At 51.6% G+C, this 25212-nt stretch overlaps 1 protein-coding gene across 2 annotated transcripts in view; it reads right to left on the reverse strand.

The window, feature by feature from the left end:
* Nucleotides 1-24899, reverse strand: part of H6PD (hexose-6-phosphate dehydrogenase/glucose 1-dehydrogenase) — a 35055-nt gene extending 10156 nt beyond the window's left edge. Inside the window, exons 1-4 of one of the 2 annotated variants that reach the window (XM_033228474.1) lie at nt 24584-24899; nt 19335-19716; nt 14125-14761; nt 12602-12719 (exon numbers count right to left, since the gene is read on the reverse strand). In XM_033228474.1, the coding sequence (XP_033084365.1) occupies nt 12602-12719; nt 14125-14761; nt 19335-19357 (778 nt within the window). In that variant the 5' untranslated portion in view covers nt 19358-19716; nt 24584-24899. The remainder of the gene's footprint in view (nt 1-12601; nt 12720-14124; nt 14762-19334; nt 19717-24583) is intronic. The other variant, XM_033228475.1, reaches the window with a different exon arrangement.
* Between the last annotated feature and the right edge of the window lie 313 nt (nt 24900-25212).

Consider the following 25212-nt stretch of genomic DNA (forward strand, 5'->3'; position numbering starts at 1 on the left):
GAGACCTGAAGAGCCAGCCTCGCAAAAACCCAGGGAGAAAGCATCTCAGATGCAGGGACCCTCAGGTGCCAAAACCCTGAGGCAGGAAGGAACTTGGTGTGCTGGGGGCCAGATGGAGGTGAGGAAAGAGTGGGGACAGCGGTGAGGCTGGAGAAGAGTTCAGGGGTCTTGCAGGACAAGGTGAAGAGACTGGACTTTTTTCTAAGCTCAGTTGTAGGGAAGACACTGGAGGGTTTGAGGCAGGAGAAGATGAGACCTGACCTATACTGGGGATCGACCCCTGGCCTTAGCGGGAGAATGGGTGCAGATGCAGAGAAGGCAAGGAAGAGGCTGCAGAGCTGCTCAGCAGAGATGACCGGGCCTGGACTAATGGGCAGTACAGGAGCTGGAGGGGAAGGAGAGGCACCTCAGAGTCAGGATTGACTGGCCCTGCTGACAGATGGGGTGGGTGTGAGCAAAGTGGAGGCCCCAAAGATGAGCCCTGGAGGTGGGGCCTGAGGGGAGGGACGGGCAGTGGAGGCGCTCACAGACATGGGGAGGCGGGAGCAGAGGGGTTTGGTGGAGGGTTTACGTATGTTTAGGCTGAAGACTCCTAGGCGCAGATGTCCAGTTGTCAGGTGCACGGGGTAACTGTGAGGATAAAAGGGAAGGCCACCTGGAGAACACGGAGCAGCACGTCCAGCGTAACAAGAGCAACATACCACCACCAGTGGAACAACATAACACCAGCATAACAGCAGTGCAGCAACACCAGCATAACAACAACATAACACCAACACAACAGTAACATAACACCGGCGTAACACCACCACCATCAGACTAACAACAGCAACGTAACACCGGTGTAACAACATAACACCAGCACAACAACAACAACAACAAAACAACACCAGCATAGCAACAACATACCACCATAACAACAGCAACATAACAACACTGGTGTAATAACAATGTAACACCGGTGTAACAATAGCAACATAACACCAGTGTAACAACAACATAACAACACTGGCCTAACAACAGCAACATAACACCACCGGCATAACAGCAATGTAACACTGGCATAACAACATAACAACACTGGTATGACAATGACGTAACACCAGCGTAACAACAACATAACACCGGCATAACATTAGCAACATAACACTGGCGTAACAACAACGTAACAACCCTGGCATAACAATACCAGTATAACAACGTAACAACATGGGCATAACAGCAATGTAACAACACTGGCGTAACAACACCAACATAACACCACCAGTGTAACAACAGCAACGTTACACCAGCGTTAATAATACTGATGTAACACTACCACCAGCATAACAACACTGGCATAACAACACTGGTGTAACAATAGCAACATAACAACAGTGGTGTAACACCAACATAACACTACCACCGTAACAACACCAATGCTGACAACACCCCCGGCCCGCACTGGGCCCGCGCCACTCCTCCCTATACTCACAAAGACCCTGCACACAGGCACCATGATCACTCCTGCTCCACTAGTGAGGAAGGACACAGGTGACCAGGCTGACGGGGCAGAAGCAGGCACTGCTTAACCACGAGCTCTACTCCACTCCCTCCTCCGAGGCTCAACCCTGGTGAGCACTGATTATCAGTGACTCAAATATACAGGACAGTCCCAGAGCTCAGGGTTCCAACGCATACCACCTCGCAGGAGAGTTCCAATGCCCAAGTCTCCTCACAATCTCACCTACAGAGAGAGCCTGGCCTCATGACACGAGGAGCCATCGTTTCTCAAAGGCTTCTGCATGCAGGACCCCTAACCTGGGATTCATTTGTTCACCCAGCAAAGTCCCACTCATCCTTAAGGGCTCGGCTTCCAGGAGCTTTGGCCTACCCCTTCTGAGAGGCCCTGTCTTCTCCTGGCCCAGCTGACTGTAATTCAGGCCTGTTTCTCTTTCTTTCCCTCTACAAGGGAAGCTCCATGTGAGTTGCTTCCCCGCTATAAGGGAGGCTCCATCTGAGTGGTATCTGCCCTCTGCTGCATCCCTAGCCCCTAACACAGCACTACGTTCAGACAGTGGACAGCAGAGAAAATGAAGATCCACACATCATCACGGACAAACCTCCAAAACCTGATGTGGTGAGAAAGCAACATGATTACTTTGATAAAATAAAAATTAATTTGAAAATAGGATATAGGCCAGGCGGAGTGGCTCATGCTGGTAATCCCAGCACTTTGGGAGGCCAAGGCTGGAGGATCACTTGAGCCCAGAGTCCAGGAGTTCAAGACCATCTTGGGCAACAAAGTGAGACCCTGTTTCTACAAAAAAAAAAAAAAAAAAAAAAAGTTAACCAAGTGTGGTCCCAACTATTTGGGAGGCTGTGGTGGGAGGATTGCTTGAGCCCAGAAGGTCAAGGCTGCAGTGAGCTGTGATCACGCCACTGTACTCCATCTAGACAACACAGAGTGAGACTGTCTCAAAAAAAAAAAAAAGAAAGAAAGAAAAAGAAAACAGGATATAAAGTGACCAAAATAAACAGAACTTCAATAAATGAAAAATGTAATTGGAAATTAGAAATTCAGTAGATGATGGGCCTTACAGATGAGAAACAGCTGTACAGCGTCAGCTAACAGAAGACAGAGCTGAAACAATTCTCCCAAATGCTGGACACAGAGACAAAAAGATCCATGCTCGACACATACAGGATGACTCTTGTTCAAAATTAAACAACAGGTTGTTTAGGGAACGAGGCGTGCATGGAAACATAAGGAGAAGTGAGGGAATAATCCATCCACAACTCGGAAGCGTAAGATGAGGAAATAGGTCAGAATGTGGGGAGGGACATGCAGGAGAATCAAGCTCTTTTTTAAAAACGGGTGGTAGGTGGATTGGTGTTTGTTATACCATAGTTCTGTATCTCTTCCATGCATTCTGTAAACTTCAATTTTACCTAGGATCTAGTCAACATTTAATTCAAACAGACCAAAAGCAGCAGATTCTAAGTCCAGGCCTGCTGAGCCCAGCATACTCCCTGCCAGCAGCCACTCTGGGTCCACGGAGCCAACCCTGAGCACCTGCCCTGACCGGGTTGTTGGTGCGCACTCTCGGGTCAACTAGACAGCAAGCATGTCATGGCTGGGGGAGCAACCTGCCCTGAAGCCAGCCCGATACGCCATTCCTGACAGCAGCACCAGTGTTGGGGGCCAAGAAATGAAGCCGGCAGCCACTCGTAGGAAGGCACCCTGTCCCCAGCCATAGCAACCGGAAGCTAGAGGGTGCAGCTCTGTCCAGGGATACTAAACCATGAAAGGAACAGGAAGTCCAGCCCAACTGTGCCAACCAAAATGCCAAGAGTGGTCCCCACTGGGAAAACAATGGCTGAGGTCCCCCAGCTCTGTAGTGTTGTGGCCTTCAGAGTTCTTGTGCTATTGTTGAGAAGACATCCAGAAAAAGAGAATACTGATGACAGCAATGTCTGTGGATCAGTCCATTTATCCTCAGAATAACAACCTATAAGGAGGCCCTTCCATTTCCCCTATTTTAAAATATAAGGAACCTGAAGTTCAGAGAGGTTGATAACTTACCCAAGGTCACACACAGCTGGTGAAGAGGTAAAAATGAGATTCAAACCCAGGCAGTTGGCCCCAGAGCCTGCAAAACATTTCCCTTTTAATCACCTACTACTCAACCCTATAACAGAATGGTGTGAAGTTAAGTGGCGTGGGCACCACTGGCCTTTAGAAACGGAGCACAATGAAGAAGCCAACTGAGCTTCTGGAAGGAAGGGTCTAGGGCAAACGTCAGAGATTCCAATGCCTACCAGAGCCAGCAAAAGCAAAGAGGATGGAGTAAGGCTGGTGTCCCTCAGAGGGACAGTTAAGTACCTCAGCTGCATTCAGGTGGTGCCTCACAGGAGTGTGGGCCCAGGGTGACCAGACCTTCCAATTCTCCTTTTTGGGAGAATGTAAAAAGACAATTCTTCCCTTCCCCTGCAATAGTAGAACAGGAAAATTAGGAACATCTTATATTTGAAAGGGACCTAAGGCCTGGCACAGTGGCTTATGCCTGTAATCCCAGCACTTTGGGAGGCTGAGGCGGGCAGATCTCCTGAGTCCAGGAGTTCAAGACCAGCCTAGGCAACATAGCAAAACCCCATCTCTACAAAAAATACAAAAATTAGCCGGGCATGGTGGCATACATCTGTGGTCCCAGCTACTTGGGAGGCTGAGGTGTGAGGATCACTTAAGCCTAGGAGGTCAAGGCTGCAGTGAACTATGATTGCACCACTGCACTCCAGCCAGGGCAACAAATCAAGACCCTGTCTCCAAAAATAATAAATAAATACATAAATAAGAGTTCTTGGCCTCAAACAGTTAAACAGAGTCATGATCCAGCAACCCCACTCCTGGGTTTATACTCAAGGGAAATAAAAATGCAGGTCCACACAAAAGCTTGTACATGAATGCTCATTGCAGCATTATTCATAATTGCCAAAAAGTAGAGACAACCCAAATGTCCACCAACTGCAGACTGGATAAATTATGGTATACCTATACAATAAGATAATATTCAGCAGTAGAAAGGAATAAAGTGCTGGTACCTGCTAGAACATGGGTGAACTCTGAACACAGGATGCTAAGTGACAGAAACCATACACCGTATGATCCTGTATGTATGAAATATCCAGAACAGGCAACCCCACAGAGAGAATGCAGTTCTACGGTTGCCAGGAGCTGGGGGGAGGGGGAAGTTAGGGGATGACAACTAAGGGGTGTAGGGTTTCCTTTCCCATGATGAACATGTTCTAAAATTGATTGTGGTACTGACACACAACTCTGTGAATACACTAAAGCCCACTGGCCTGTCCACCTTAACTGAGTAAAGTGTAGCAGGATTTGTGAGTTATGGCTCAATAAAACTTTTTTTAAAGGGTTTTAGAACAGGGAAGCAGACCCACGAAAGAGGTACTTAAGGCAGATGAAGCTGTCTGCGACCCGCAGGATGAACAGGATGGGACTGGTGGTAGTGAAATCAACGAGGCAGCCTTTGCTGCAATCAAAGGAAGTAACAGGTAGGAGGGAACAGAGTCACAGTGAACTGCAAAGAAGTTATTATAGATGAACACAAACTACTTGGTGGCTGGCTGGATCTGTGAATGGTGGTGCACAGCTATGATCTGGAGTGTGGTCTCTGGAGTCAGGCTGCTCCAGTATTTTATTTTATTTTATATTATATTTATTTTTTTTTATTTTATTTGAGATGGGGCCTCCCTCTGTTACCCAGGTTGGAGTGCAGTGGCGCGATCTTGGCTCACTGCAACCTTCGCCTTCCGGGTTCAAGCAATTCTCCTGCCTCAGCCTCCTGAGTAGCTGGGATTATAGGCACATGCTACCACACCTGGCTAATTTTTGTATTTTAGTGGAGATGGGGTTTCACCATGTTGGCCAGGCTGGTCTTGAACTCCTGACCTCAAGTGATCCACCTGTCTCGGCCTCCCAAAGTGCTGGGATTCCAGGTGTGAGCCACCATGCCCAGTCTGCCCTGGTTTAAAAGATGGCTCTGCCATCTTTCAGGCCTGTGATCTCCAGCACCCGACATCACCTCACGTGTGAACAAGCAATAATCCCCGCGCCTCCTTGGCAGGGCTTCTGGAGGCCTTCAGGAGTGAATATCCATACAGGGCTTCGAACAGTGGGTAGCACATAGGAAACACTGATAAATATGGGTTGGAATTTTCCTTATGACAGATGCTGTAAGAGAAGGGCTACCGGCCTGGTCACTCAGAGAGCACTGTTCCCATTTGAAATAAAGAGGTTAGAAAAAGCAGTTGGTATTTCATGAGAAAAATGCAGTGGTGGTTTTCATTCTGAATCTGCTGAATCTGAAGTGATGGTGCAGCTCCCCGTGGAGCTATCTAAAAGGCGGCTGGAGGCATAAACTAGGGCCTGGGGAGACAACAGACACTGGAGAGAAACTGGATTTCATCAAATCTGAAATGCCATCAGTGGTGGAGGCATCACTGTTTTATAATCCCTAAGAAAGAAAAGGGTTTCCAGTTCCACTGGGTCACCCCATTAAGGATAAACCCAACTTCAGAGACGTCCAAATATGAAAAACATGTGTCTTCTGATCAATGAATTACAGATTTATATGTCAACAACATAGTTAAAGCTTTAAAAACAGATGAATTTTTGATGAAGGGAACACAACAGAGTCCCTAAAAGCCCTGTTATCTGCTTACTATTCATTAATGTAGCAAATCCCTAAGCGGCCCCTTTCCTATTTTTATCCTCTCTCAATTCTCAGAAAGAATGCATTCCACGGGTTTACTACCTGCTGGGAAAAGAGAGCTTCCTTTATTCCTTAATTTCAAGCTTCAGGGGTGCGCCTGTGTTTAACACGGCCTGTAGATTTATGGACTTTGCTCCTCTCCTGGCTGGCTCTGTCTTTTCAGAGTTTAATGCAGTGACCGGGACCATGGCCTGGCACCTCCCCGGAAGAGGCCATGCAGCTGAGTGCAAGGACAGGAGGTGAGGGGCTGGCCCTCCTGCTGATGCTGATCTTTTCTAGTTACTGCCAGTTATTGTGGACTGATTTCTCCTAAAAATGATCTATATTGGCTCCTAGTATCTTTTCCTGGGTTGAAAGTTGAAGGTTGAAACCCATCAGTATATGAAAAGGATAAGGGCCGGGCGCGGTGGCTCAAGCCTGTAATCCCAGCACTTTGGGAGGCCGAGACGGGCGGATCATGAGGTCAGGAGATCGAGACCATCCTGGCTAACACAGTGAAACCCCGTCTCTACTAAAAATACAAAAACTAGCCGGGCGAGGTGGCGGGCGCCTGTAGTCCCAGCTACTCGGGAGGCTGAGGCAGGAGAATGGCGTAAACCCGGGAGGCGGAGCTTGCAGTGAGCTGAGATCCGGCCACTGCACTCCAGTCCGGGCGACAGAGCGAGACTCCGCCTCAAAAAAAAAAAAAAAAAAAAAAAAAAAGAAAAGGATAGAGAAAAGCACAGCCAGGGTGGACACTGGAAGAAAGACCGCTGTAACCTGGCTCCCGCCTGTGCACATCCAGAGCTCGTCCAAGGTCAGAGGATGACAAAGTAGGGGGACCATGACTGCGCCCGCCGGCTCTGCTGCTCAGTCTCGTAACAGAGCAACAGCTAGAAAGCACTTCTTCCCCCTTGGCCCAGTAGTTCCACTGCAGAAGCATATACTTCCAGGGAAGATGTTTTTTTTAAATGCTCATAAATGTTCTCGAATTAGATAGTAGTTGCATAACTTTGTAAATATACTGAAAACCACTTAATTTTATACTTAAAAAGCGTAAATTTTGTGGTATGTGCATTGTATCTCAATTTTTAAAAAAGCTCATAAAGTAATATCTAAGATAGAAGCCAGGGGAGGCGGGGCACTCCTGTAGTCTCAGCTACTTGGGAGGTTAAAGCAAGAGAGGATCACTTGATACCAGGCGTGCAAGAGCAGCCTGAGCAACATAACAAGACTCCATCTCTAAGATAATAAAATAGCAAAACACCAGAAACAACCAAAAAGCTTAATAAAAGAATTTATAACACATATTCTGTGGTATGAACAGAACTGAAGAGAAATATAAGTATTAAAAGGTATATATTGTGCAGACTACTATACATAAAGATTTAAATATGTATACAACTGTGTGTGTATATGTGAGAGAGAAATATGACATAAAGAATGGACATAAAAGACTATGATAGATCAATTTACAGGATTTATATAATAATCCAATATAAGTCACGTGGAACTCAGACACACTGCCGCTGCCTCTCCTTGCAAACTTGGAAGAAGAACAACACTTCCATTTGTAACGTATTTCCGTGTGCATTATCTGATTTAATCCTTAAAACTACCCAAGAGGGAGGTACCGGGGCTATCAGCATTGTATAGAGGTGTGCTGAAGGTCACAGCCTTCAGAACCGGGACCAGAAACCCCCTCCTCATTGGCTTCCACATTGTGGGAAATCCAGGTTTTCCCAACAAAAATAGATTAAAAAAAAAAAAAAAAGACAAACAACTAAGAGCCAGCTGCAATCCCTATCAACACCTTCTGGGATTACTAAAAATAAAAAGAGGTGAGGGCCAAGGAAAGCGCAGTGTGCTGGCTAGTGCTCTCTCTGGACAGGAGATCCAGCAGCTGCCCTGGGCTCACCTCGCAGACAGCTCTGCAGATGGGGCGAGAAGGGGAACTGGCCCTGCTGAGCGAGCTCCTGGCCCCTTCTGGCACACCAGGATGGAAGGCGGGACAGCTGGTGTGTGCCTGGAAGGACCCTGGCTGCCCTGGTCCCTCAGTGAGAGGCACTGAACGGTCACTCCAGCCCTCAGAGGTGGGGCAAGCATCAGGCTCCTTTCCCCATGTCAGGACAGGGACCCTCCCAGCAGTGACATCCTCAGGAAGTCTCCCTCCTTCTTTCTAACAACAACAGGCCTTCTACACAGAGGGGAAACTAGGGCAGCAGGGAGACTGGCCCTGAGTGCGTTCCAGCAGGGAGGCCAATTGCTAAAGGCCTGGCCAGCCTGGGAGGCTGTGGAGCTCAGTGGTTAGAGGCTTGGGCTCTGAGGTGCCCAAGACCTCGGTTCCAATTCCAGCACTCCCGACAAAAAAGACAGCCAGACCCAGACAGCTGAACACAGCCCATTCATCACATGGGCCCGCCTGTCTGCAGAGCTCTCCCGATGCCATGATGAGGGCCAGCCAGGGTCATCTCTGGGATGAAGGAGGCTCAGTGACTCTCCTTCTATGGCCCACGCTGCTTCAGAGACCCCAGCCAGGGTACCCTGGGTGGCTGTGCCTCTCAGGGGATCACAGACTGGGACACACAGGAGGAGCACCCCAGGTCAGGCTGAGGGGAGCTGGGTACCAGATCCCTTCTTCCTTTCCTCCTCCCCACCCCCTCCGGCCTGTGCAGTAGCCTTGACTCTGCAGCAAACTCCTCTGGGCCAGAGGCTGCCGCAAGAAAAAAAAAAAAAAAGCACTCACCCAGCATGGAGGACGGAGGGGAGGGAGCCGGGGAAGCCGGCTTCTACCCACTTAGATGTGTGTGATACGGATGGGGGAAGACATCCAAACGACCTTGCAGCTCAGAAGTCCCTTTCCTGGGGCCTGCAGCAGCTCTGGACCAGGAATGCTCCATTTCCCAGGCCTGGCTTGCAGCCTCCTCCCTTCCCAGCACTCAGGGTGCTGGCTTGGGTTACGCAGGTGCCACTCCTGCCTAGGAGTCAGCTAGGGTTGCACCACTGCGGGGGTGGAGGGCAGCTGGGATCCACCGGAACCCTTGGCAGGGGCAGAGCACAGGGTGGGGAGTGGGGGAGAATGGCCTGTGGTGTGTGTGGGGTGGGGAGTTGGGGAGAATGGCCTGCTGTGCACTTTGCCCCTCTGCTTAGCAGTCAGACCACGGGCCTCTGAATCCTGCCTTGGAAACGTTCTGCCCACGCTGAGCCCCACTGCAGTGGCGCTCGCCTGCCAAGTCCACCAAATGCCAGTAGAAGGCAGCATTTCCTCCTGCCTGTTTCCTGTCCTCACCCGGGCAGCAGTGAGAGCCTAGGCCCTGCTGTGCTGGGCACAGGGCTCCTGACCATGCTGGGGTGTGCTGCAGGTCTGCGGTGCCTGTCCCCTCTCTCCAGCCTGAACTACAGACGGGGGCCCCCTGAGGGACTGGCTCCAAAGCAGGACCCAAAGAAGACAGCACAGAGCAGTGCTTGGGCCAGCAGGGCTGTACCAGGCCACCTTCTTGGGATGTAGAAAGAATGTGTCCTCTGGCACGCAGGCACACAAAACTGAGAGAAACAGCAAGCAAGCTCATTCTGTTGCCAAAGCACCGTGTCCAAGGCCCACTTGCTGGGGGGCTGGGCACAGCAGCAGGCAGTCCCTCCCTGCTATGAGTTAGGTAGGGCCTGCCGGTAAATGGCAGGTAAACAAGCCAACCAGTGAGGCCCAAACCGCAGGACGGCTGCAGTCCTGCTGGCCACCTCTGACAGGAAGCATGGACTGAACGAGCCCCACTCTGGCCTCAGCGCAACAGGCTGCAAGCCTCCAGGACTAGTGGATGCCCCACTGCCTGTCCTGCGCTGAGGCTCCCTCTGCCCCTGGGCTGAAGGTGCAGGGCCCAGTTGAACTAAAGGCCTTGGACTCCGAAGTTTAGGAGCAGTGGACCCTCCCCCAGAGCACCACATGGCAGGCAAGGCTGGATGTCCATTTAGTCCCCGCAGCTGTGACAACAGGGCTCCAAGTAGCTCTCCCTCCTGGACCTTGAGGACAGCCAGCCCAGGCTGTTGTGTTGCTGTTCAAACTCAACATCCTCAGACTGTCTCGGCAAACAGACCCGCCCAGAGCTCCGCCTGTCTTTCTTTCATATCTTCCATGTTTCTTTCTCCAAAATCCAAAAGTACCTTTGCTAGGATAATCAGGCCTGTAATCTGCCTGGTCCCTGGCTCCACGGGACCTACACAGAACCCACAAATTGACACTACATACCAAGAAGGAAACGGTGGGAGGGTTGGAAGAACTAAGAGGCAACAGCACCAACAGGTAACTCCAGACATCATGGCTCTTCCCCACCCCAGGGCGGGGACAGGAAGGAGTTGCCAGAAAGGGGAGAGGAGAGGAATCCTGGTCTCCCAGCCTTGCTGGGGATGGGGCCAAGTCCAGGTAGAGAAGGGCAGGCTCCAGCCCACTGGCTGCAGCAGGGGCAGGGCTCCCTCCCATCCTGCTCCAGGCTTTCTGCACCAGGTGCAGCTCACTTCTCTGAAGATGAAGCAGGGATAGGCCCAGCACACGTGCCTGCTGGGATATCAGGCACAGACAGGCATGGGGGAAAACCCATGACCGGTGCCCCGTTGAGGACTAGGAGGGAAACTTGGAAGGGCTAGAGGACAATTCCCTGTGACCCACTGCAGGGGGCAGGGCCTCTTTTCTGCTGTGGGTTCTGGAGTAGAGAAACCCAGTGCCTTCTCGAGCCCAGCAATGTCCTTCAAGGCCTGGCTCGGGAAGTCCTGCCTGGCCTCCCGCACACCCCCCAACATTGTCCCCTCACCATGCTGCCTGCCTGCAACACCCGTCACCCATTTTGTTTTCTTTTTCAGAGACAGGGACTCACTATGCCGCCCAGGCTGGTGTCCAACACCTGAGCTCAAATGATCCTCCTGCCTCTGTCCCCGAGTTTCTGGGACTACGGGTGTGCCACTGTGCCCGGCTTCATTTTGGAGTTTGTCCCACCAGCCGGTGTGATGAGATCATCACCCTCCACAGCACCCGTGAATCTGGGCAGTATGAGGGAGCCATATCTGAGAGGCTGAGTTTTGTACCTCACTGTGGCACCTCAGCCCCGCAGAGAGCTTCTGGCACTAAATACACATTCAGAGAGGAATGGAGAAACAGCTGAAGAGAGAAACCAAGGTGGGGGAAAGAAAAAGAGAAAATGGCCCAGAGAAAGAGCAAGGTAGACAGAAAAAGAGGAGAAACCTCCTGGCCCATCCCTGGGTCCAGGGCTTGGGCCCTGCCCTGTGGCGGGCACGCATTGCGGGGGCTGGGGGGGCCAGTGGCCTCGGGTGCTCCCGCTGCAGCTGCAGAAAGCGGCTGTGGGGATGAGCTGGCCACTGACGCAGCGCTGGCAGCACAGGGTGGCGGCGCCAGGCCTGAGTGCTGGGGCCAGACTATTGCCCCCAGGATCAGGCTCCACCACCTTCTACTGTGGAGCTGTGGGCCCGACACCATCTTCATCTGAACAGCGCCCACCTCACCCGGCGGCTGGGGGACTGGGGACACAGTAAACTTTAGCTGTTATCATTACTGGGCAAGAGCCAGTGCTTTCCATCTTCACGGTCAATGCTCCAAAACTTTGCTACCATCACAGAATGCCAGGTCCCAAAGGGACCTTAGCTGTCCTCATTGACAGGACATGCTCATCTCACAGCTGCAGGGAGTGACATGCTGAAGCCACCCAGCTGAAGGCAGAGGTGGGGCTGACGCAGGGCCCCCCACCTCCCGGGTGTTTACTCAGTGTGTCTGGAGCCTACAGGCTGGCAGGAGGGACAGGGTGGAAAAGGACGAGGCAAGGGTAACACCATGCAGGGCAGGGGAGGGACGTGTGTGGCGCCGTGCGGGTGAGGGGAGTGGGTCTGCAGGGCTCAGAAAGGCTTCCTGGAGGGCCATGGAGCTGAGATCTAACAAGCGAGAGAGAGGTCAGGAGGTGAGGGGGACATGACAGGGAGTACCCCAGGCAGGAGGTGCCACAGCTGCAAGCACCACAGTCGGAGAAGCCCTCACGCAGCTCCCATGGTCTCTACACACTGAAAAACTCAGGGGGATCTCAGGGGGACTCCAGCCTCTACCACGTGCCAGTGGTTTCCTGCCTCTGTGCCAGGTCTACTTCTCTGGACGATACGCTCCCCATGGGTAGCAATGGCTACTTGGGCTTTGCCAGCTGGCACCCTGGGGTTTAGCCCGGTCCAGAGCTGGGCACATGGCAGGCTCAAAGGGAGACCACACGCCCACAGAAAACCTCCCTCTGACAAGCGCACCATGCCTCACCGCAGACAGCGGGCAGGCAGAGGCTGGGGGACCGAGCGCCGGGCCAGTCACACACCTTCGGCATCCACGGTCTCTTTCATGATGATCTCCACCCGCTCCACGTGGTGCCGGTTCCAGAGGCTGTCCAAAGCCTTGCGGTTCTGGTCTCGGAAAGGCAGGATCTGTGCCACCGCCTGTCAGGAGGAAGACTGGGCATGCTGCAGGTTCCTCTCGTGACGAAGGAGGAACCCTGACTCCTGGGAAGGGCTCTGACCTCTCTATTCCCTGCTCAGAGCAGAAGATGCCCTCCGAGCAGTAGTTCTGGACTTCAGGATCTCACAGGCCAGTAAAGGTTCCAAAAACTTGCAAGTGACCTCCAAAGGGTTACCAGATTTGTATTTTGCCAAGAAAAGAAATAGTTAAAATTTCCTCTCTTCTATTACAATTTTTAATAAAATAAATGTTATTTAATAAATAACACCAAAAATGTAGCAAGAAGAGCTTCGAATTGAACACATTCAGTATTTCTTCTCACCTTGCCATAAACAAGTGAAAATCTCCCCAGGACTGGCCCAGTTCTGAGGATCACTACTTAGGATCCTACCATGGGCAACTCCAGGCAGGGTGGGATGGAAAGCCATGTCTCTGTCCTCAGCAACTACCTATGCCCACCAGCACCGTGTACCAGAACACAGGGCTGCTGCGCTCTCTGCTGGGGTTCCTGGGACAGGATGCGCCCAAGGGCCTCCAAGGCATTTTGAGTGAACTGGTCAACGCACATGTATCATCCAGGAGGTTACCCCATGCCCCTGCCCAGGGCTTAGAGTCCTACTACTCCCTGGTTTAAGCTCTTGTTGCCAACCTTCTGGCTCAAAAGACAACTTAGGAAGAAAAAGATTTTGAAAAAAGGTAGATGGGGCAGGGCGCGGTGGCTCACACCTGTAATACTAGCACTTTAGGAGGCCGAAGCGAGTGGATCACTTGAGGTCAAGATTTCGAGACCAGCCCGGCCAACATGGTGAAACCCCATTTCTACTAAAAATGCAAAAAATTAGCCGGGCCTGGTGATGCATGCCTGTAATCCAAGCTACTTGGGAGGCTGAGGGGGGAGAATTGCTGTAACCCAGGAGGCAGAGGTTGCAGTGAGCCGAGATCGCACCACTGCACTTCAGCCTAGGGACAGAGCAGACTCTGTCTTCCAAAAAAAAAAAGGTGGATGGGTGCAGGAGAAGAAAGCTCGTTTTAATTCCCACAGCACACCCAACAGGAAGCCAGGTCCAGATACCAGAGTCGCTGGGCCACCTCCACAGAGGATGCAGGGCAACTGTGAGAAGCCAGAGCCCAGACTGGGAAACAAAGAGAATGGGGGCTTTGCAGAGGACAAAAGAGGCCGGACACACGGACAAGGACCCAACAGTCCTGCCCTGCTGCTGTCTTTCTTTTACCCCCTCGCCTCCTGCCTACCTTCAAGGAGACCACGGGAGCTCTGAGTTCACAATGCCCTGGGGCCTAGCTCCACAATGAGTGAGTGGCCTTGTTGCTGGGGTCTACCAGTACCCAGCTCACCCTAGCCCTGGCAGGCTCCACGCTGATGCTCACCTGCTTGCCCAAGTAATGGTCCACCCGGTACATCTCCTCCTCCTGGAAAAAGCTCCCGAGTTCTGTGGCCAGCTGCTGGGCTGAGAAGTGGTCATGGCCAAAGGGTTTCTCAAGGACAACCCGCAGCCAGGCGCCCGGGCCTGGCCGGCAGCTGCTGTTGATGTTGCGGGCAATGTCTGCATAAGCGAAGGGTGGCACCGAGAAGTAGAAGATCCTGCCAGCCTCCCGGAGGCCTGCGTGCCGGAGCTGTGCCTCGATGTCCTTGTTCAGGGCCTGATAGTCCTCAGCCGTCTTCAGTTGGCGGTACTGGCTCAGCTGCAGGAACTGATCCTTTTCCTCTGCACAGTGACTAGGTGCCATGTCCTTGGGGCAGGAGAGGGATTCCAGGGCCTTGGCCATGAGCTCTTGGCCCTGCTTAGGGGCTGTCAGAGCAGCTCCATGGAAGCTAAAACTGTGGCCCCTCCCCGCTTCATCCAGGTACAGCTGGAACAGTCCCTGCCATAAGTACTTCTTAGCCAGGTCCCCAGTTGCTCCCAGCAGGATTATGGAGACATGTTCCTGGAGCTCCTGGGCCTGCAGGCAGCCCAGAAGGGCCACGCACATCACCACTACGAGCATCTTCCACATGCCTGGCTGCCTGGGGTACACAGAGAGACAGACGAGGAACAAGGAAGGATCAGACATGGTTCGGGTGGCTATGATGGGAACCAACATTTCCTGCCTGGCAAGAAACCACCACGTGTTTCTTGAGAAAATGTTATAGGCTCACGGCTTGTCCCTCCCTCGTGGCAGCCTGGTTTCTGTTCCAGGAAGCCAGTGGGTAGGGAGCCTGCCCTGCAGACAGGGACTCTGCCTGGGAAAGTTAGAGACCACTTGCTAGAGATGACCACTTTGCTGCCGGAAGCGTAGGAAAGTGGCAAAGGCCACCAGGAAGGGCAGCAGGCCTGGGAGTAGAGCTGTCCATTTTATGACCAAGGCCAGTCTCCTCCAGGAGCACAGGTCACCTGGATGAGCAGGGCAGCCCCAGCCTAGGTATACTGGCAGGGCCTCAGGCGACAGCTGGAACAGTGAGAGGGTAGGACCACCTCCTCTCGCCTCTCACCTGCCTCTTTTCCATGTCTACTGGGCTCCAACTACAAAATGATGACTAATAACTGGTATGGCATAGTGACAGGAAACATGGACTCCAGACCAACTGCCTGAGTCTGAATCCCAGGTCAACCCCTTAGTAACTGCACAATTATTTAACCTGGCTGCACCTCAGTTTTCTCACCTGAAATGGAGGTAACAGTGGTACCTACACCACAGAGTTGTTATAAGAATAAAAGGAGTTCGTGCTTGTAATGAGCTTAGGCCAGTGCCTACCACCTATTAAGCACTGAGTGGTAGGTGTCATCCTGGAAGAGTGATACCAGCAAACGCTTAGTGCTGGCACTAAGTACTTATATGCATTAGAGCTCAATGAATCCAGACAAGAATCCTGGAAGGAACCACACGGGGTGGGTTCTGTTATAGTTCTCCCATTCTGCAAATGGCAAAGCTGAGGCTCAGGTCAATGAAGGTCCAGGTCCCAGGGTAAGAAAGCAGGGGAGCTGGGACTGACTGTGCAGTCACTGCATGACACGCCCAATGACCTCTCCACCATCGCTATACAGAGGGGACCAAATCTGCCTCCTGACCCTGACTTCAGACCCCCTCCTCCCACCGCCCCCTCTGCCTCTTCCTCATCGCTCTCGAGATCCATCTCCAAGAGGGTCCTAGTGAGTGACCCACCCAAGGTGAGGACCCAACAACAGTGTCTGAGCCAGAGTCTATAGGACACACGACGCGTCCATCACTGGAGCTTTAACTAGAGGATCGGGGCCACACGAGTGACTCCCCAGCCTTTCTCTCCCACTCTCCCTGTATCTGCCCCCACCCCTAAATATACACATGGACCACAGGACCATTCTGCTTTTTCCTCCTGTTTTCCAGTCCCTGTCCTTGGCCCTTCAAGCATTTTTTCCTCAACCGGCAATCGCCCGTCTGGAGAGAAGGAGAAGCTGCAAGGTCAGTGCGGGAGAGGGCGAGCAAGAAATCTGAAGCCCAGAGAACAGCCTGGAGAAGGAGGAGCCGCCAGCTGGCAGGCTGTGCTTCAGAGCTGCTGATCGGATCCGGGTAGCCAGGGCTCTGGACGTGCCTGGTACAAAGGGAGGAGCAAAGCCCCCAGAGTGCTGGCATGGGCAGGTGGGGGAGCCCCAAGGGCCAGCACCTCTGTCCCCACCCCAGAAGACTGCAGACAGCTGTGACGGATGGCCACCTGGCCTGAACTGACTCCTGGCCCTCTATTTAATCCTGTTCTGACTCTGAGGTTTGCCACAGTCCTCCCTAACTAGTCCTGTTCTGGGTCCCCGGGTCTCAGGTTGGCTTCCCTTATCTGTTATGTTCCCAGCACTTCTTTAAACAAATCCAAGATATTGGGTATTACAACATGATTGTTTACTCTGTGTTTCAAAACAACTAGAGAACTCTTTCCTAAATGGGTGTGGGTGGTATGTGTGGATATTTGTTTTTTTATTATGTTTTTTAACCTTTACAGTATTTCTCAAACTTTAATGAGCATTTGAATTTCCTGGGGATCTTTTTAAAGGGAGATTCTGATGCAGAAGGAAGGGGACCTGAAGTGCTGGCAGCTGGTCCAAGAGCACACTTTGAGTAGCAAGACTCTGGAATACCAAGCAGTGAGTACCAGAGCATCGATTCTCATCAAAGGAGGGCATCAGAACAAACACGCGTGCCTCGCCTCCTGCTGCCTTTCTCAAGACAAAGACATTCTGCTCCAGAAGGCAGAGGGTAGGTCCTAACACAGGTGCTTCGAAACAGTCTCAAATGGTTTCATGTGACCATCCCCTTGTAAAAACTGGTTGTTCCTGAGTCCAATAATAATATCTGTGTTGGCCGGGCACGGTGGCTCAAGCCTGTAATCCCAGCACTTTGGGAGGCAGAGGTGGGCGGATCATGAGGTCAGGAGATCGAGACCCTCCTGGCTAACACGGTGAAACCCCGTCTCTACTAAAAATACAAAAAAAAAAAAAAAAAACTAGCCGGGTGCGGTGGCGGGTGCCTGTAGTCCCAGCAACTCGGAGGCTGAGGCGGAAGAATGGCGGGAACCCGGGAGGCGGAGCTTGCAGTGAGCCGAGATCGCGCCACTGCACTCCAGCCTGGGCGACACAGCGAGACTCCGTCTCAAAAAAAAAAAATATAATAATACCTGTGTTAACCAAGTAGTCAGCGTGTGCCAGGTGACTTAAACGCACTGTTCCAATCGTTCCTCACAACAGTCTTGCGGAGGGGGTTCTGTGAGGAGTCTCATTCTACAGACAAGGAAACTGGAAGGTGAAGGAAACTGTCAAGCCACAAAGCCTGGGGCCTCAGTCACGATGCTAAACAGCTTCCTTAGTCAAGCAGAAGAACGAGGCATTTGGGTCCAAGGACCTGGGCTCAGGACCACTGCCTAGCTTCGTGATCTAATTCAGTCAGCTAATTAGGCCAGACACAGTGGCTCACGCCTATAATCCCGGCACTTTGGGAGGCCGAGGCAGGAGGATCACTTGAGCCCAGGACTTCCAGACCAGCCTGGGCAACAGAGCGAGACCTCCATCTCTACAAAAAATATTTAAAAATTAGCTGGGTATAGTAGCACATGTCTGTAGCCTCAGCTACTCAGGAAGCTGAGGACTGCTTGAGCCTGAGAGGTCCAGGCTGCAGTGAGCCATGATCGTACCACTGCACTCCAGCCTAGTGACAGAGCGAGACCCTGTCTCAAAAAAAAAAAAAAATTAAGTAAATAATTAAATAAATAGGCTAATTAAATCAGGGAGATGCCCTCCACCTTTCCATAAGGGCAGGTAGGTACTTAGAGCCTTAGCACACACATTTCCTCAGCTATAAAACAAGGCAAATACCATCAACCCAAGGTAGGGGGTAGGGGGTGGGGGCAGTGAAGACTGAGATGATACATGTGACAAAAATGCTACACAAATGTTGATTAATTAATTAAATGCAAAGTTCCTCCTGGCCCCCAAGGGTAGTGTAATACCATTGCTCTCAGGAAAAAAATTGTGAACCTCTCTCCTCTCCTGGGGTTACAGAGCCAGGCCCTGCAGACAGCACTGGAGATCAAACCCTGGTTCCTAACTCAACACTTCTGACTAGTCTGGAAGCAGCAGGAGGAAGGCTGGCTTGGTCATCCTCCCTGCTGTCCTGACAGGGAAATAAGCAGGCCCAGAGAAGTCCAGTTAAGTCAAAGTCAGGAACAGAGGGACCCCAGCCTCTGGAGCAGAGGCACCCACAGCTCTAACACATCTCCTGGGCTCCACGCCTCCTCCTCAAGCTGCAAGACTCTGCTTCAGGTTTTCCTCTGAAGCACTTCTCCTCTCTGCCTCCTTGCCTGCTCTGAGAGGAATGGGCTATGAAATAAATCTTCTGAAATTACATACTTGAAGTTAGTCAAAGAGCATGGAAGTAGTCTTCCAAAGGCTTATCCAATTATGAATCACTTCTTTTCAAAAAATGAACAAATCAATGAGAAAATCTTTAGTGAGAAGTGTGAGCAGCTGTAAGAGGACGAGGCATCAGACTGGGAACTGGAATGCATGGTGGCTCTTGTCTAGGCCCTGCCTCTAAACAACCACATAACCTTGAACAAGTCATTCAGCCTGGCTGGGCCTCAGTTTCCTCAACTAGGAAATGGGAGGGTGAGATAAAGGATCTGTGTGATCTTTTAGTGTCCCTAAGTCCTGTTTTCCGAGGAAAGGAGATCCGCACCCTATTATCTGGGAACTGCCCTCTACTTTTCCATAAGGCAAATGAGTGCTTCAAGCCTTGACCTCTGCAGCCAGGCAGGGAAACAGAACTAAAATATGAAGCCAAGAGCTGAGAACTGTGCGTCATTCAGCAGTTAAGACAAAAACTCTTGAAGCTATGACTTACGTGTGTGGAGGATGCAATTTCATTTACAATTCTTATTTAAGATACTTGCCAGAAATACACTCACTACGGAACAAAGTGCTGTGAGGGCATCCTGCAGGGAGGTGGAAAAGACCTTCTTCTAATGGCTCATCTTAGAGCCAGGGCTGACTGCGGGCACAGGAACCCAGTCCTGGGCATCCTTCACTGTCTCCAACTCTGATCCTGAGAGGCTCCTACCAGTCATCCTGGGAGAGACTTACCAGTTAAAAGGCTCTGCTAACATCCCAGAAGGTGGGAGCACTGGCTTGGCCAGCCAGGGGGTTTGAATCAGAATCCAGGTTCCGGCCTTTGTTCTCACCCAAGCGGAAGAGGCATGCAGCTGTCCCCAACCAGACCCAGTACAGACAGACCTAGCCTGTGCTGAAGCTCCAGCCGCAGAGCGTTTTCTGGAAAACCACAGGAGGAAGCAGTTCTAATTCTCTTATGCCCAGCCGACAAGGGGTGGGAGAGAGGAGCTGGGAGGTAAAGGTCAATGTCTGCTGCTGCCCTGTTCCCTTTCCCGGCTTTTGACGTTATCTTCTGTGCGCCAGGCAGGAGGAAGGGAAATTTTCTTCAAATCATGACCCATGAGTTTGGAATTTTCTAAAAAGAACACGTGGGAGTAAAACAAAAGTTCAAACTAAAGATCATTTGAAACTAAAGCACACGGTGATGTGCCTAGTCTTTTTACAATAGCCAACCCAAGGTTTTGGGGGTTTGTTTGTTTTCTTTTTTGCACTCTTCCTGCTCTGGTCCATTTATGCTGAACCCATCAATGCAGATAAAAATCAAGCCTGCTATCAATGACCTCTGATCTGCATTCACTGCCCTCATGGCCAGAATGGGGACAAAAGCTTCCAGATCGGGCTCTGGGGTCCTTGTTCCTCTCTCATCTCAGAGAATCCTCATTCCCATCTTTAGGTACCTGCCCTGTAATCCCAGCACTTTGGGAGACCGAGGTGGGAGGATTACTTGAGCCCAGGAGATCGAGACCAGCCTGGGTAACATGGCGAAATCCCATTTCTACTAAAAATACAAAAGTTAGCAGGGTGTGGTGGCAGGTGCCCGTAATCTCAGCTACTTGGGAGGCTGAGGCAGGAGAACCGCTGGAGGTTGCAGTGAGCAGAGATCATACCACTGCACTCCAGCCTGGGTGACAGAGCAAGACTCCGTCTCAAAAAAAAAAAATTATTACATAAATTAAAAAGGTAATAAATACTCAAAACTCATTATTTCCTAATCATCTGACTGCATTTCACTAATATCTATGCTCTTGATATTATTTATATCCACTGCATCTATGAGGTGAAGATATTCTATTATAGTGTATTTGAAGTTGGCCAATGTGGGAATATTTACACGACAGATACAGGCAAAGGCTATATCAGGTTCCCCACCACCAACCCCACCCCTCACAGAGTCAGTTGGTAAACATTACCAGCACACAACTGCCTATCTGCCCAAGTCATTATTTACAGCCCGAACTTCCCCTAAACTCCAGACTCATGCAGTCAATTGCTATTCTAAGAGCATGAGTGGGATGTTTGCCAGACTTAATATGTACAAAACTGAACTGATTTCTCTCCCAACCTGCTTCCAATGTAGCTTCCCCATTCTCAGTAAACGGCAACTCTATCCTTCCAGGTGTTCAGACCCAGAAACCTTGAGGTCATCTGATCTGTCAGCAAATCCTGTAGTTTCTATCTTCAAAATTATGCAGAATACAACTGCTTCTCACCACCTTCCACCACTCCACTTCGGTGCCAGCTACCGTCATCTCTGTCTGGATTACTGCAGGAACTTCCTAATTGGTCTCCTCTGTCTATCCGGACCCTCTATGGTTGAGCCTCAACACGGCAGTCAGTGACCTTTTTATAGCTAACAGCTGGATCATGCCATTCCTCTGTGCAGACATCTGCAGAGTCTACACATTCTGGCCTCCCACCCATTACCTCTTTGAGCTCTTCTCTTACCATCCTGCCCATCTAGGCTCTGGCTGCCCAGCCGCCTGCCTCAGGGCCTTTGCACTTGTTCTCTCCGCCTGGCCAACTCCCCCATGTCCCCCACCATGTCCACGTGGTTTACTCCCTCACTAACTTCAGTTCTTTGCTAAAATGTCATCTTCTCAGTGAGGCTTACTCAGACCACTCTAAAATTGTAAACCGCCCACCCCCATCCTCCTCTCCTGCTTTATTTCTCTCTGCAGTACATCGCTTTCTAATATACTGTATGATAATTACATTCATTTTGCCTACTGTCTGCCATTCCTTCCCCCAAGAGTGTGCGTGCCAATGAGAACAGGGACTTTTGTTTGTTTTGTTCTCCGCAGTACCTCCACACAAGGCCTGCCATACAGAAGGCGCTCTATAAATAACTGCTAAATGGACAAATAAATCCCATTTGCACAGGACCACTATCATTTCTGCATTTGAAATATGGACAAAGGAATACATCTCTATTTTTTTTTTTGAGGCGGAGTCTCGCTCAGTCGCCCGGACTGGAGTGCAGTGGCCAGATCTCAGCTCACTGCAAGCTCCGCCTCTCGGGTTCCCGCCATTCTCCTGCCTCAGCCTCCCGAGTAGCTGGGACTACAGGCGCCCACCACCTCGCCCGGCTAGTTTTTTTGTATTTTTAGTAGAGACGGGGTTTCACCGTGTTAGCCAGGATGGTCTCGATCTCCTGACCTCGTGATCCGCCCGTCTCGGCCTCCCAAAGTGCTGGGATTACAGGCTTGAGCCACCGCGCCCGGCCAGGAATACATCTCTAATGGTGACTTCAAGCACTGTGACACAGCACACATTAGCAGCAGCTTACTACTTGGAACAATACTTTTAATAATAAAAGAGCTATTTATGGAGTATTTAACTATATGCCAAATGCTAGGCTATCAGTGTCACATACATCATACCATTTAAATCTTGCCACAACCATATGAGGTAGGTCCCAAGATTATCCCCATTTTAGCAGTGAGTAGAGAGAAAACTAAGGCAAAGAGAAGTCAAATAATGTGGCCAGGCGTGGTGGCTCACGCCTATAATCCCAGCACTTTGGGAGGCTGAGGCAGGAGGATCACTGGAGGTCAGGAGTTTAAAACCAGCCTGGCCAACATGGTGAAACCCCGTCTCTACTAAAAATACAAAAATTAGCCAGGCCTGGTGGCAGGTGCCTGTAATCCCAGTTATTTGGGAGACTGAGGGAGGAGAATCACTTGAACCCAGGAGGTGAAGGTTGCAGTGAGCTGAGATCGTGCCACTGCACTCCAGCCTGGGCAACAGAGCGAGACTCCATCTCAAAAAAAAAAAAAAAAAAAAAAAGAGAAGTCAAATAACTTACCGAAGGTCAAGCAACTAGAGGTGATAGGTTTTGAATACAGACAGTCTGGTCCCAGAGCTAACCTTCCTGTAACATGTGACTACATCCCTGAATGGCAAAATGTAAAACACTGTATTAGTGTAGATACTGAACAGTGGTTTAAACCAGACAGGCTATTTCCCTGCTCCATGAAGTCCATTTGTTCCGAACACTAACTGCGGTAACCAGCCTCGGCCTCCCGGATTCGCTTTGCCTTTCACAGTTCTTCCTTCTGACATCATGAAGACATCATGCGTAAGCCTCAGTTGCTTTGTTGAAACCTGGAAGACCTTCGAGGGCTAGTTTTTGGAGAACTGATTACATGAGAATGAATATTCTGGATTCAAATCCCTGCCACTCAGTAACTATGTGCCCTCAGACAAGTTATTTAACCTCTCTGTACCTCAACCACAAAATGGGAAAACAAGTCAATGGGAAGCAAGACACTTAGCGCAATGCCTGGCATACAGTACCCAAGAAATCCTAGCTGCTTTTTTTTTTTTGAGATGAAGTCTAGCTTTGTCACCCAGGCTGGAGTGCAGTGACACGATCTTGGTTCATTGCAACCTCCGCCACCTGAGGCAGGGCAGTTCACGCAATTCTCCTGCCTCAGCCTCCCCAGTAGCTGGGATTACAGGCATCCGCTTCCCCCAGGCCCAGCAAATTTTTGTATTTTTAGTAGAGACAGGGTTTCACCATGTTGGCCAGGCTGGTCTTGAACTCTTCAACTGACCTGTCCGCCTTGGCCTCCCAAAGTGTTGGGATTACAGGAATGAGCCACTGGGCCCGATCAGAAATGTCAGTTTCTATCATTAAACCATTAGCATCACGAATAAAGGCCTTCTTGCTAGCTTCTTGAACTGCTGTTAAAACCAACCAGCTGGGCACAGTGGCTCATGCCTGTAATCTCAGCAGTTTGGGAGGCCAAGGCGGTGGATCACCCGAGGTGAGGAGTTCGAGACAAGTCTGGATAACACAGTGAAACCCCGTTTCTACTAAAAAATAAAACTAGCCGGGCATGGTGCCACACGCCTGTAATCCCAGCTACTCAGAAAGCTGAGGTGGGAGAATCGCTTGAACCCGGGAGAAGGTTGCAGTGGGCCAAGATCGCGCCATTGCATTCCAGCTTGGGCAACAAGAGTGAAACTCCGTACCCACCAAAAAAAAAAAAAAAAAACCAAACAACTAACCAACCATCCACCACAGAAAAATGCCAAGGAAAAACTCAGCTTATCATGACCTTCCAATCATAATGATGAAAAATTAAAAGGATATGATGCATAATTTAAAATATGCTATCTGGGCGTGGTGCTTCACACCTGTAATCCCAACACTTTGGAAGGCTTAAGCAGGAGGATCGTTTGAGCCCAGGAGTTTGGGACCAGCCTGGGCAACATAGTGAGACCACTGTCTCTACAAAAGTTTTAAAAATTAGCCAGGCGTGGTGGTGCGCGCCTGTGGTCCCAGCTACTCGGGAGGCTGAGGCAGGAGGATGGCCTGAGCCCAAGAGGTGGAGGCTGCAGGGAGCCGTGTTTGTGCCACTGCACTCCAGCCTGGGCAACCGAGCAATACCTCATCTTTTATAAAAAAGTTAAAAAATAAAATAAAAAATATGCCCATTTGACACCAGTTTTCCCTCATCTGCTGCCTTTCATGATCCATGGGCCTGTTGGGGGAGCAGGGGGAGTGGAGAAGGACACCTCTTTCCAGAAGTTCTCTCTTCTGGCTAAGCATTCAAGGTTGGGTGAACTGATTTTCAGAGATCCAGTGAGGTTTGCCTCTGGAAAACCGTTCACTGGATCCGGGTACGGGAAACGCTATGTGAAACCCGAGGGCCAATCAATGCCAAAGACTAAGCAGGTCCCGGGTAAAGCACGGAGTTCCCCCTCTCCTGTAACTCAGTTCCGGGAAGCCCAGGAAAGGACCGCTCGGCCGCTCGGGGCGACCCTGGAGGGACCCTGGCCGCCTCCTGAGCAGCCCCAAAGCCGCCAGCCAGGCTCCGCGGGGCGGGCAGCGCAGGCTCCGAGGTTCGGCGCGGCCTCAGGCCCGGCGGCAGCGCGGGTTGGAGGCGCCGGGGCGGGGGGCGGGGGCGGCGGCGGGGCCGGCGGGGGGCGCTTACTTCCTCTCGCGCGGCGGCGCGGGCCGCTCCTCCGGGACACGGCCGGGGCGGCGCTGAGGGCCCGGCCCGCTCCCGAGGGCTTCCCTGCGCCCCGGACCGCACCTCCTCTTCCGCAGGGCCCGTCACCCCGACAGGTGCGCGTCTGACGCGGCCACGCGCCTCACGACACTCCGATACCGCCCGCGGAGGCTGCGGCGGCCACAAGGGAAGGGTCGAGGCCAAGGCCAGCCCGGCCCCTCCCCAGGCCTCAGGCCTCCGCGGCCTCGCGCGCAGCGAGACTAGGGCCCGGGCCGGGGGCGCGCGCGGCGGGGGCGGGGCGGGGGCGCCGAGAGGCCACGCCCCCTGCTGGCGGCCGCCGGGGCGGGGCCTCGGAGCTTCCGGGGCGAGTAGGTAAGTCCGCTCCGAGCCTCCGCCCCTGCCTTTACCTTCTACCGCCGGGTTGCCGTGCGTCCTAGAGCTATCCTGCCGCGTCCGAGACGCGCTCAGGACCCAGAAGTGGCCGAGGGACGTGGTTGTGTCGTGGAGGGGACCAGGGGTGCTGGCAGGTCCCTACGATCTGGCACCCGCTCTGGGACTCCCCAGGCCTCGCTTTTCCCCATCTGTAGAAGGAGCGGCTCGGTCCTTCCCGT

This window comes from Trachypithecus francoisi, unplaced genomic scaffold, assembly GCF_009764315.1.
Source record: "Trachypithecus francoisi isolate TF-2019V2 unplaced genomic scaffold, Tfra_2.0 Lachesis_group12, whole genome shotgun sequence".
Classification (NCBI taxonomy): Eukaryota; Metazoa; Chordata; class Mammalia; order Primates; family Cercopithecidae; genus Trachypithecus; species Trachypithecus francoisi.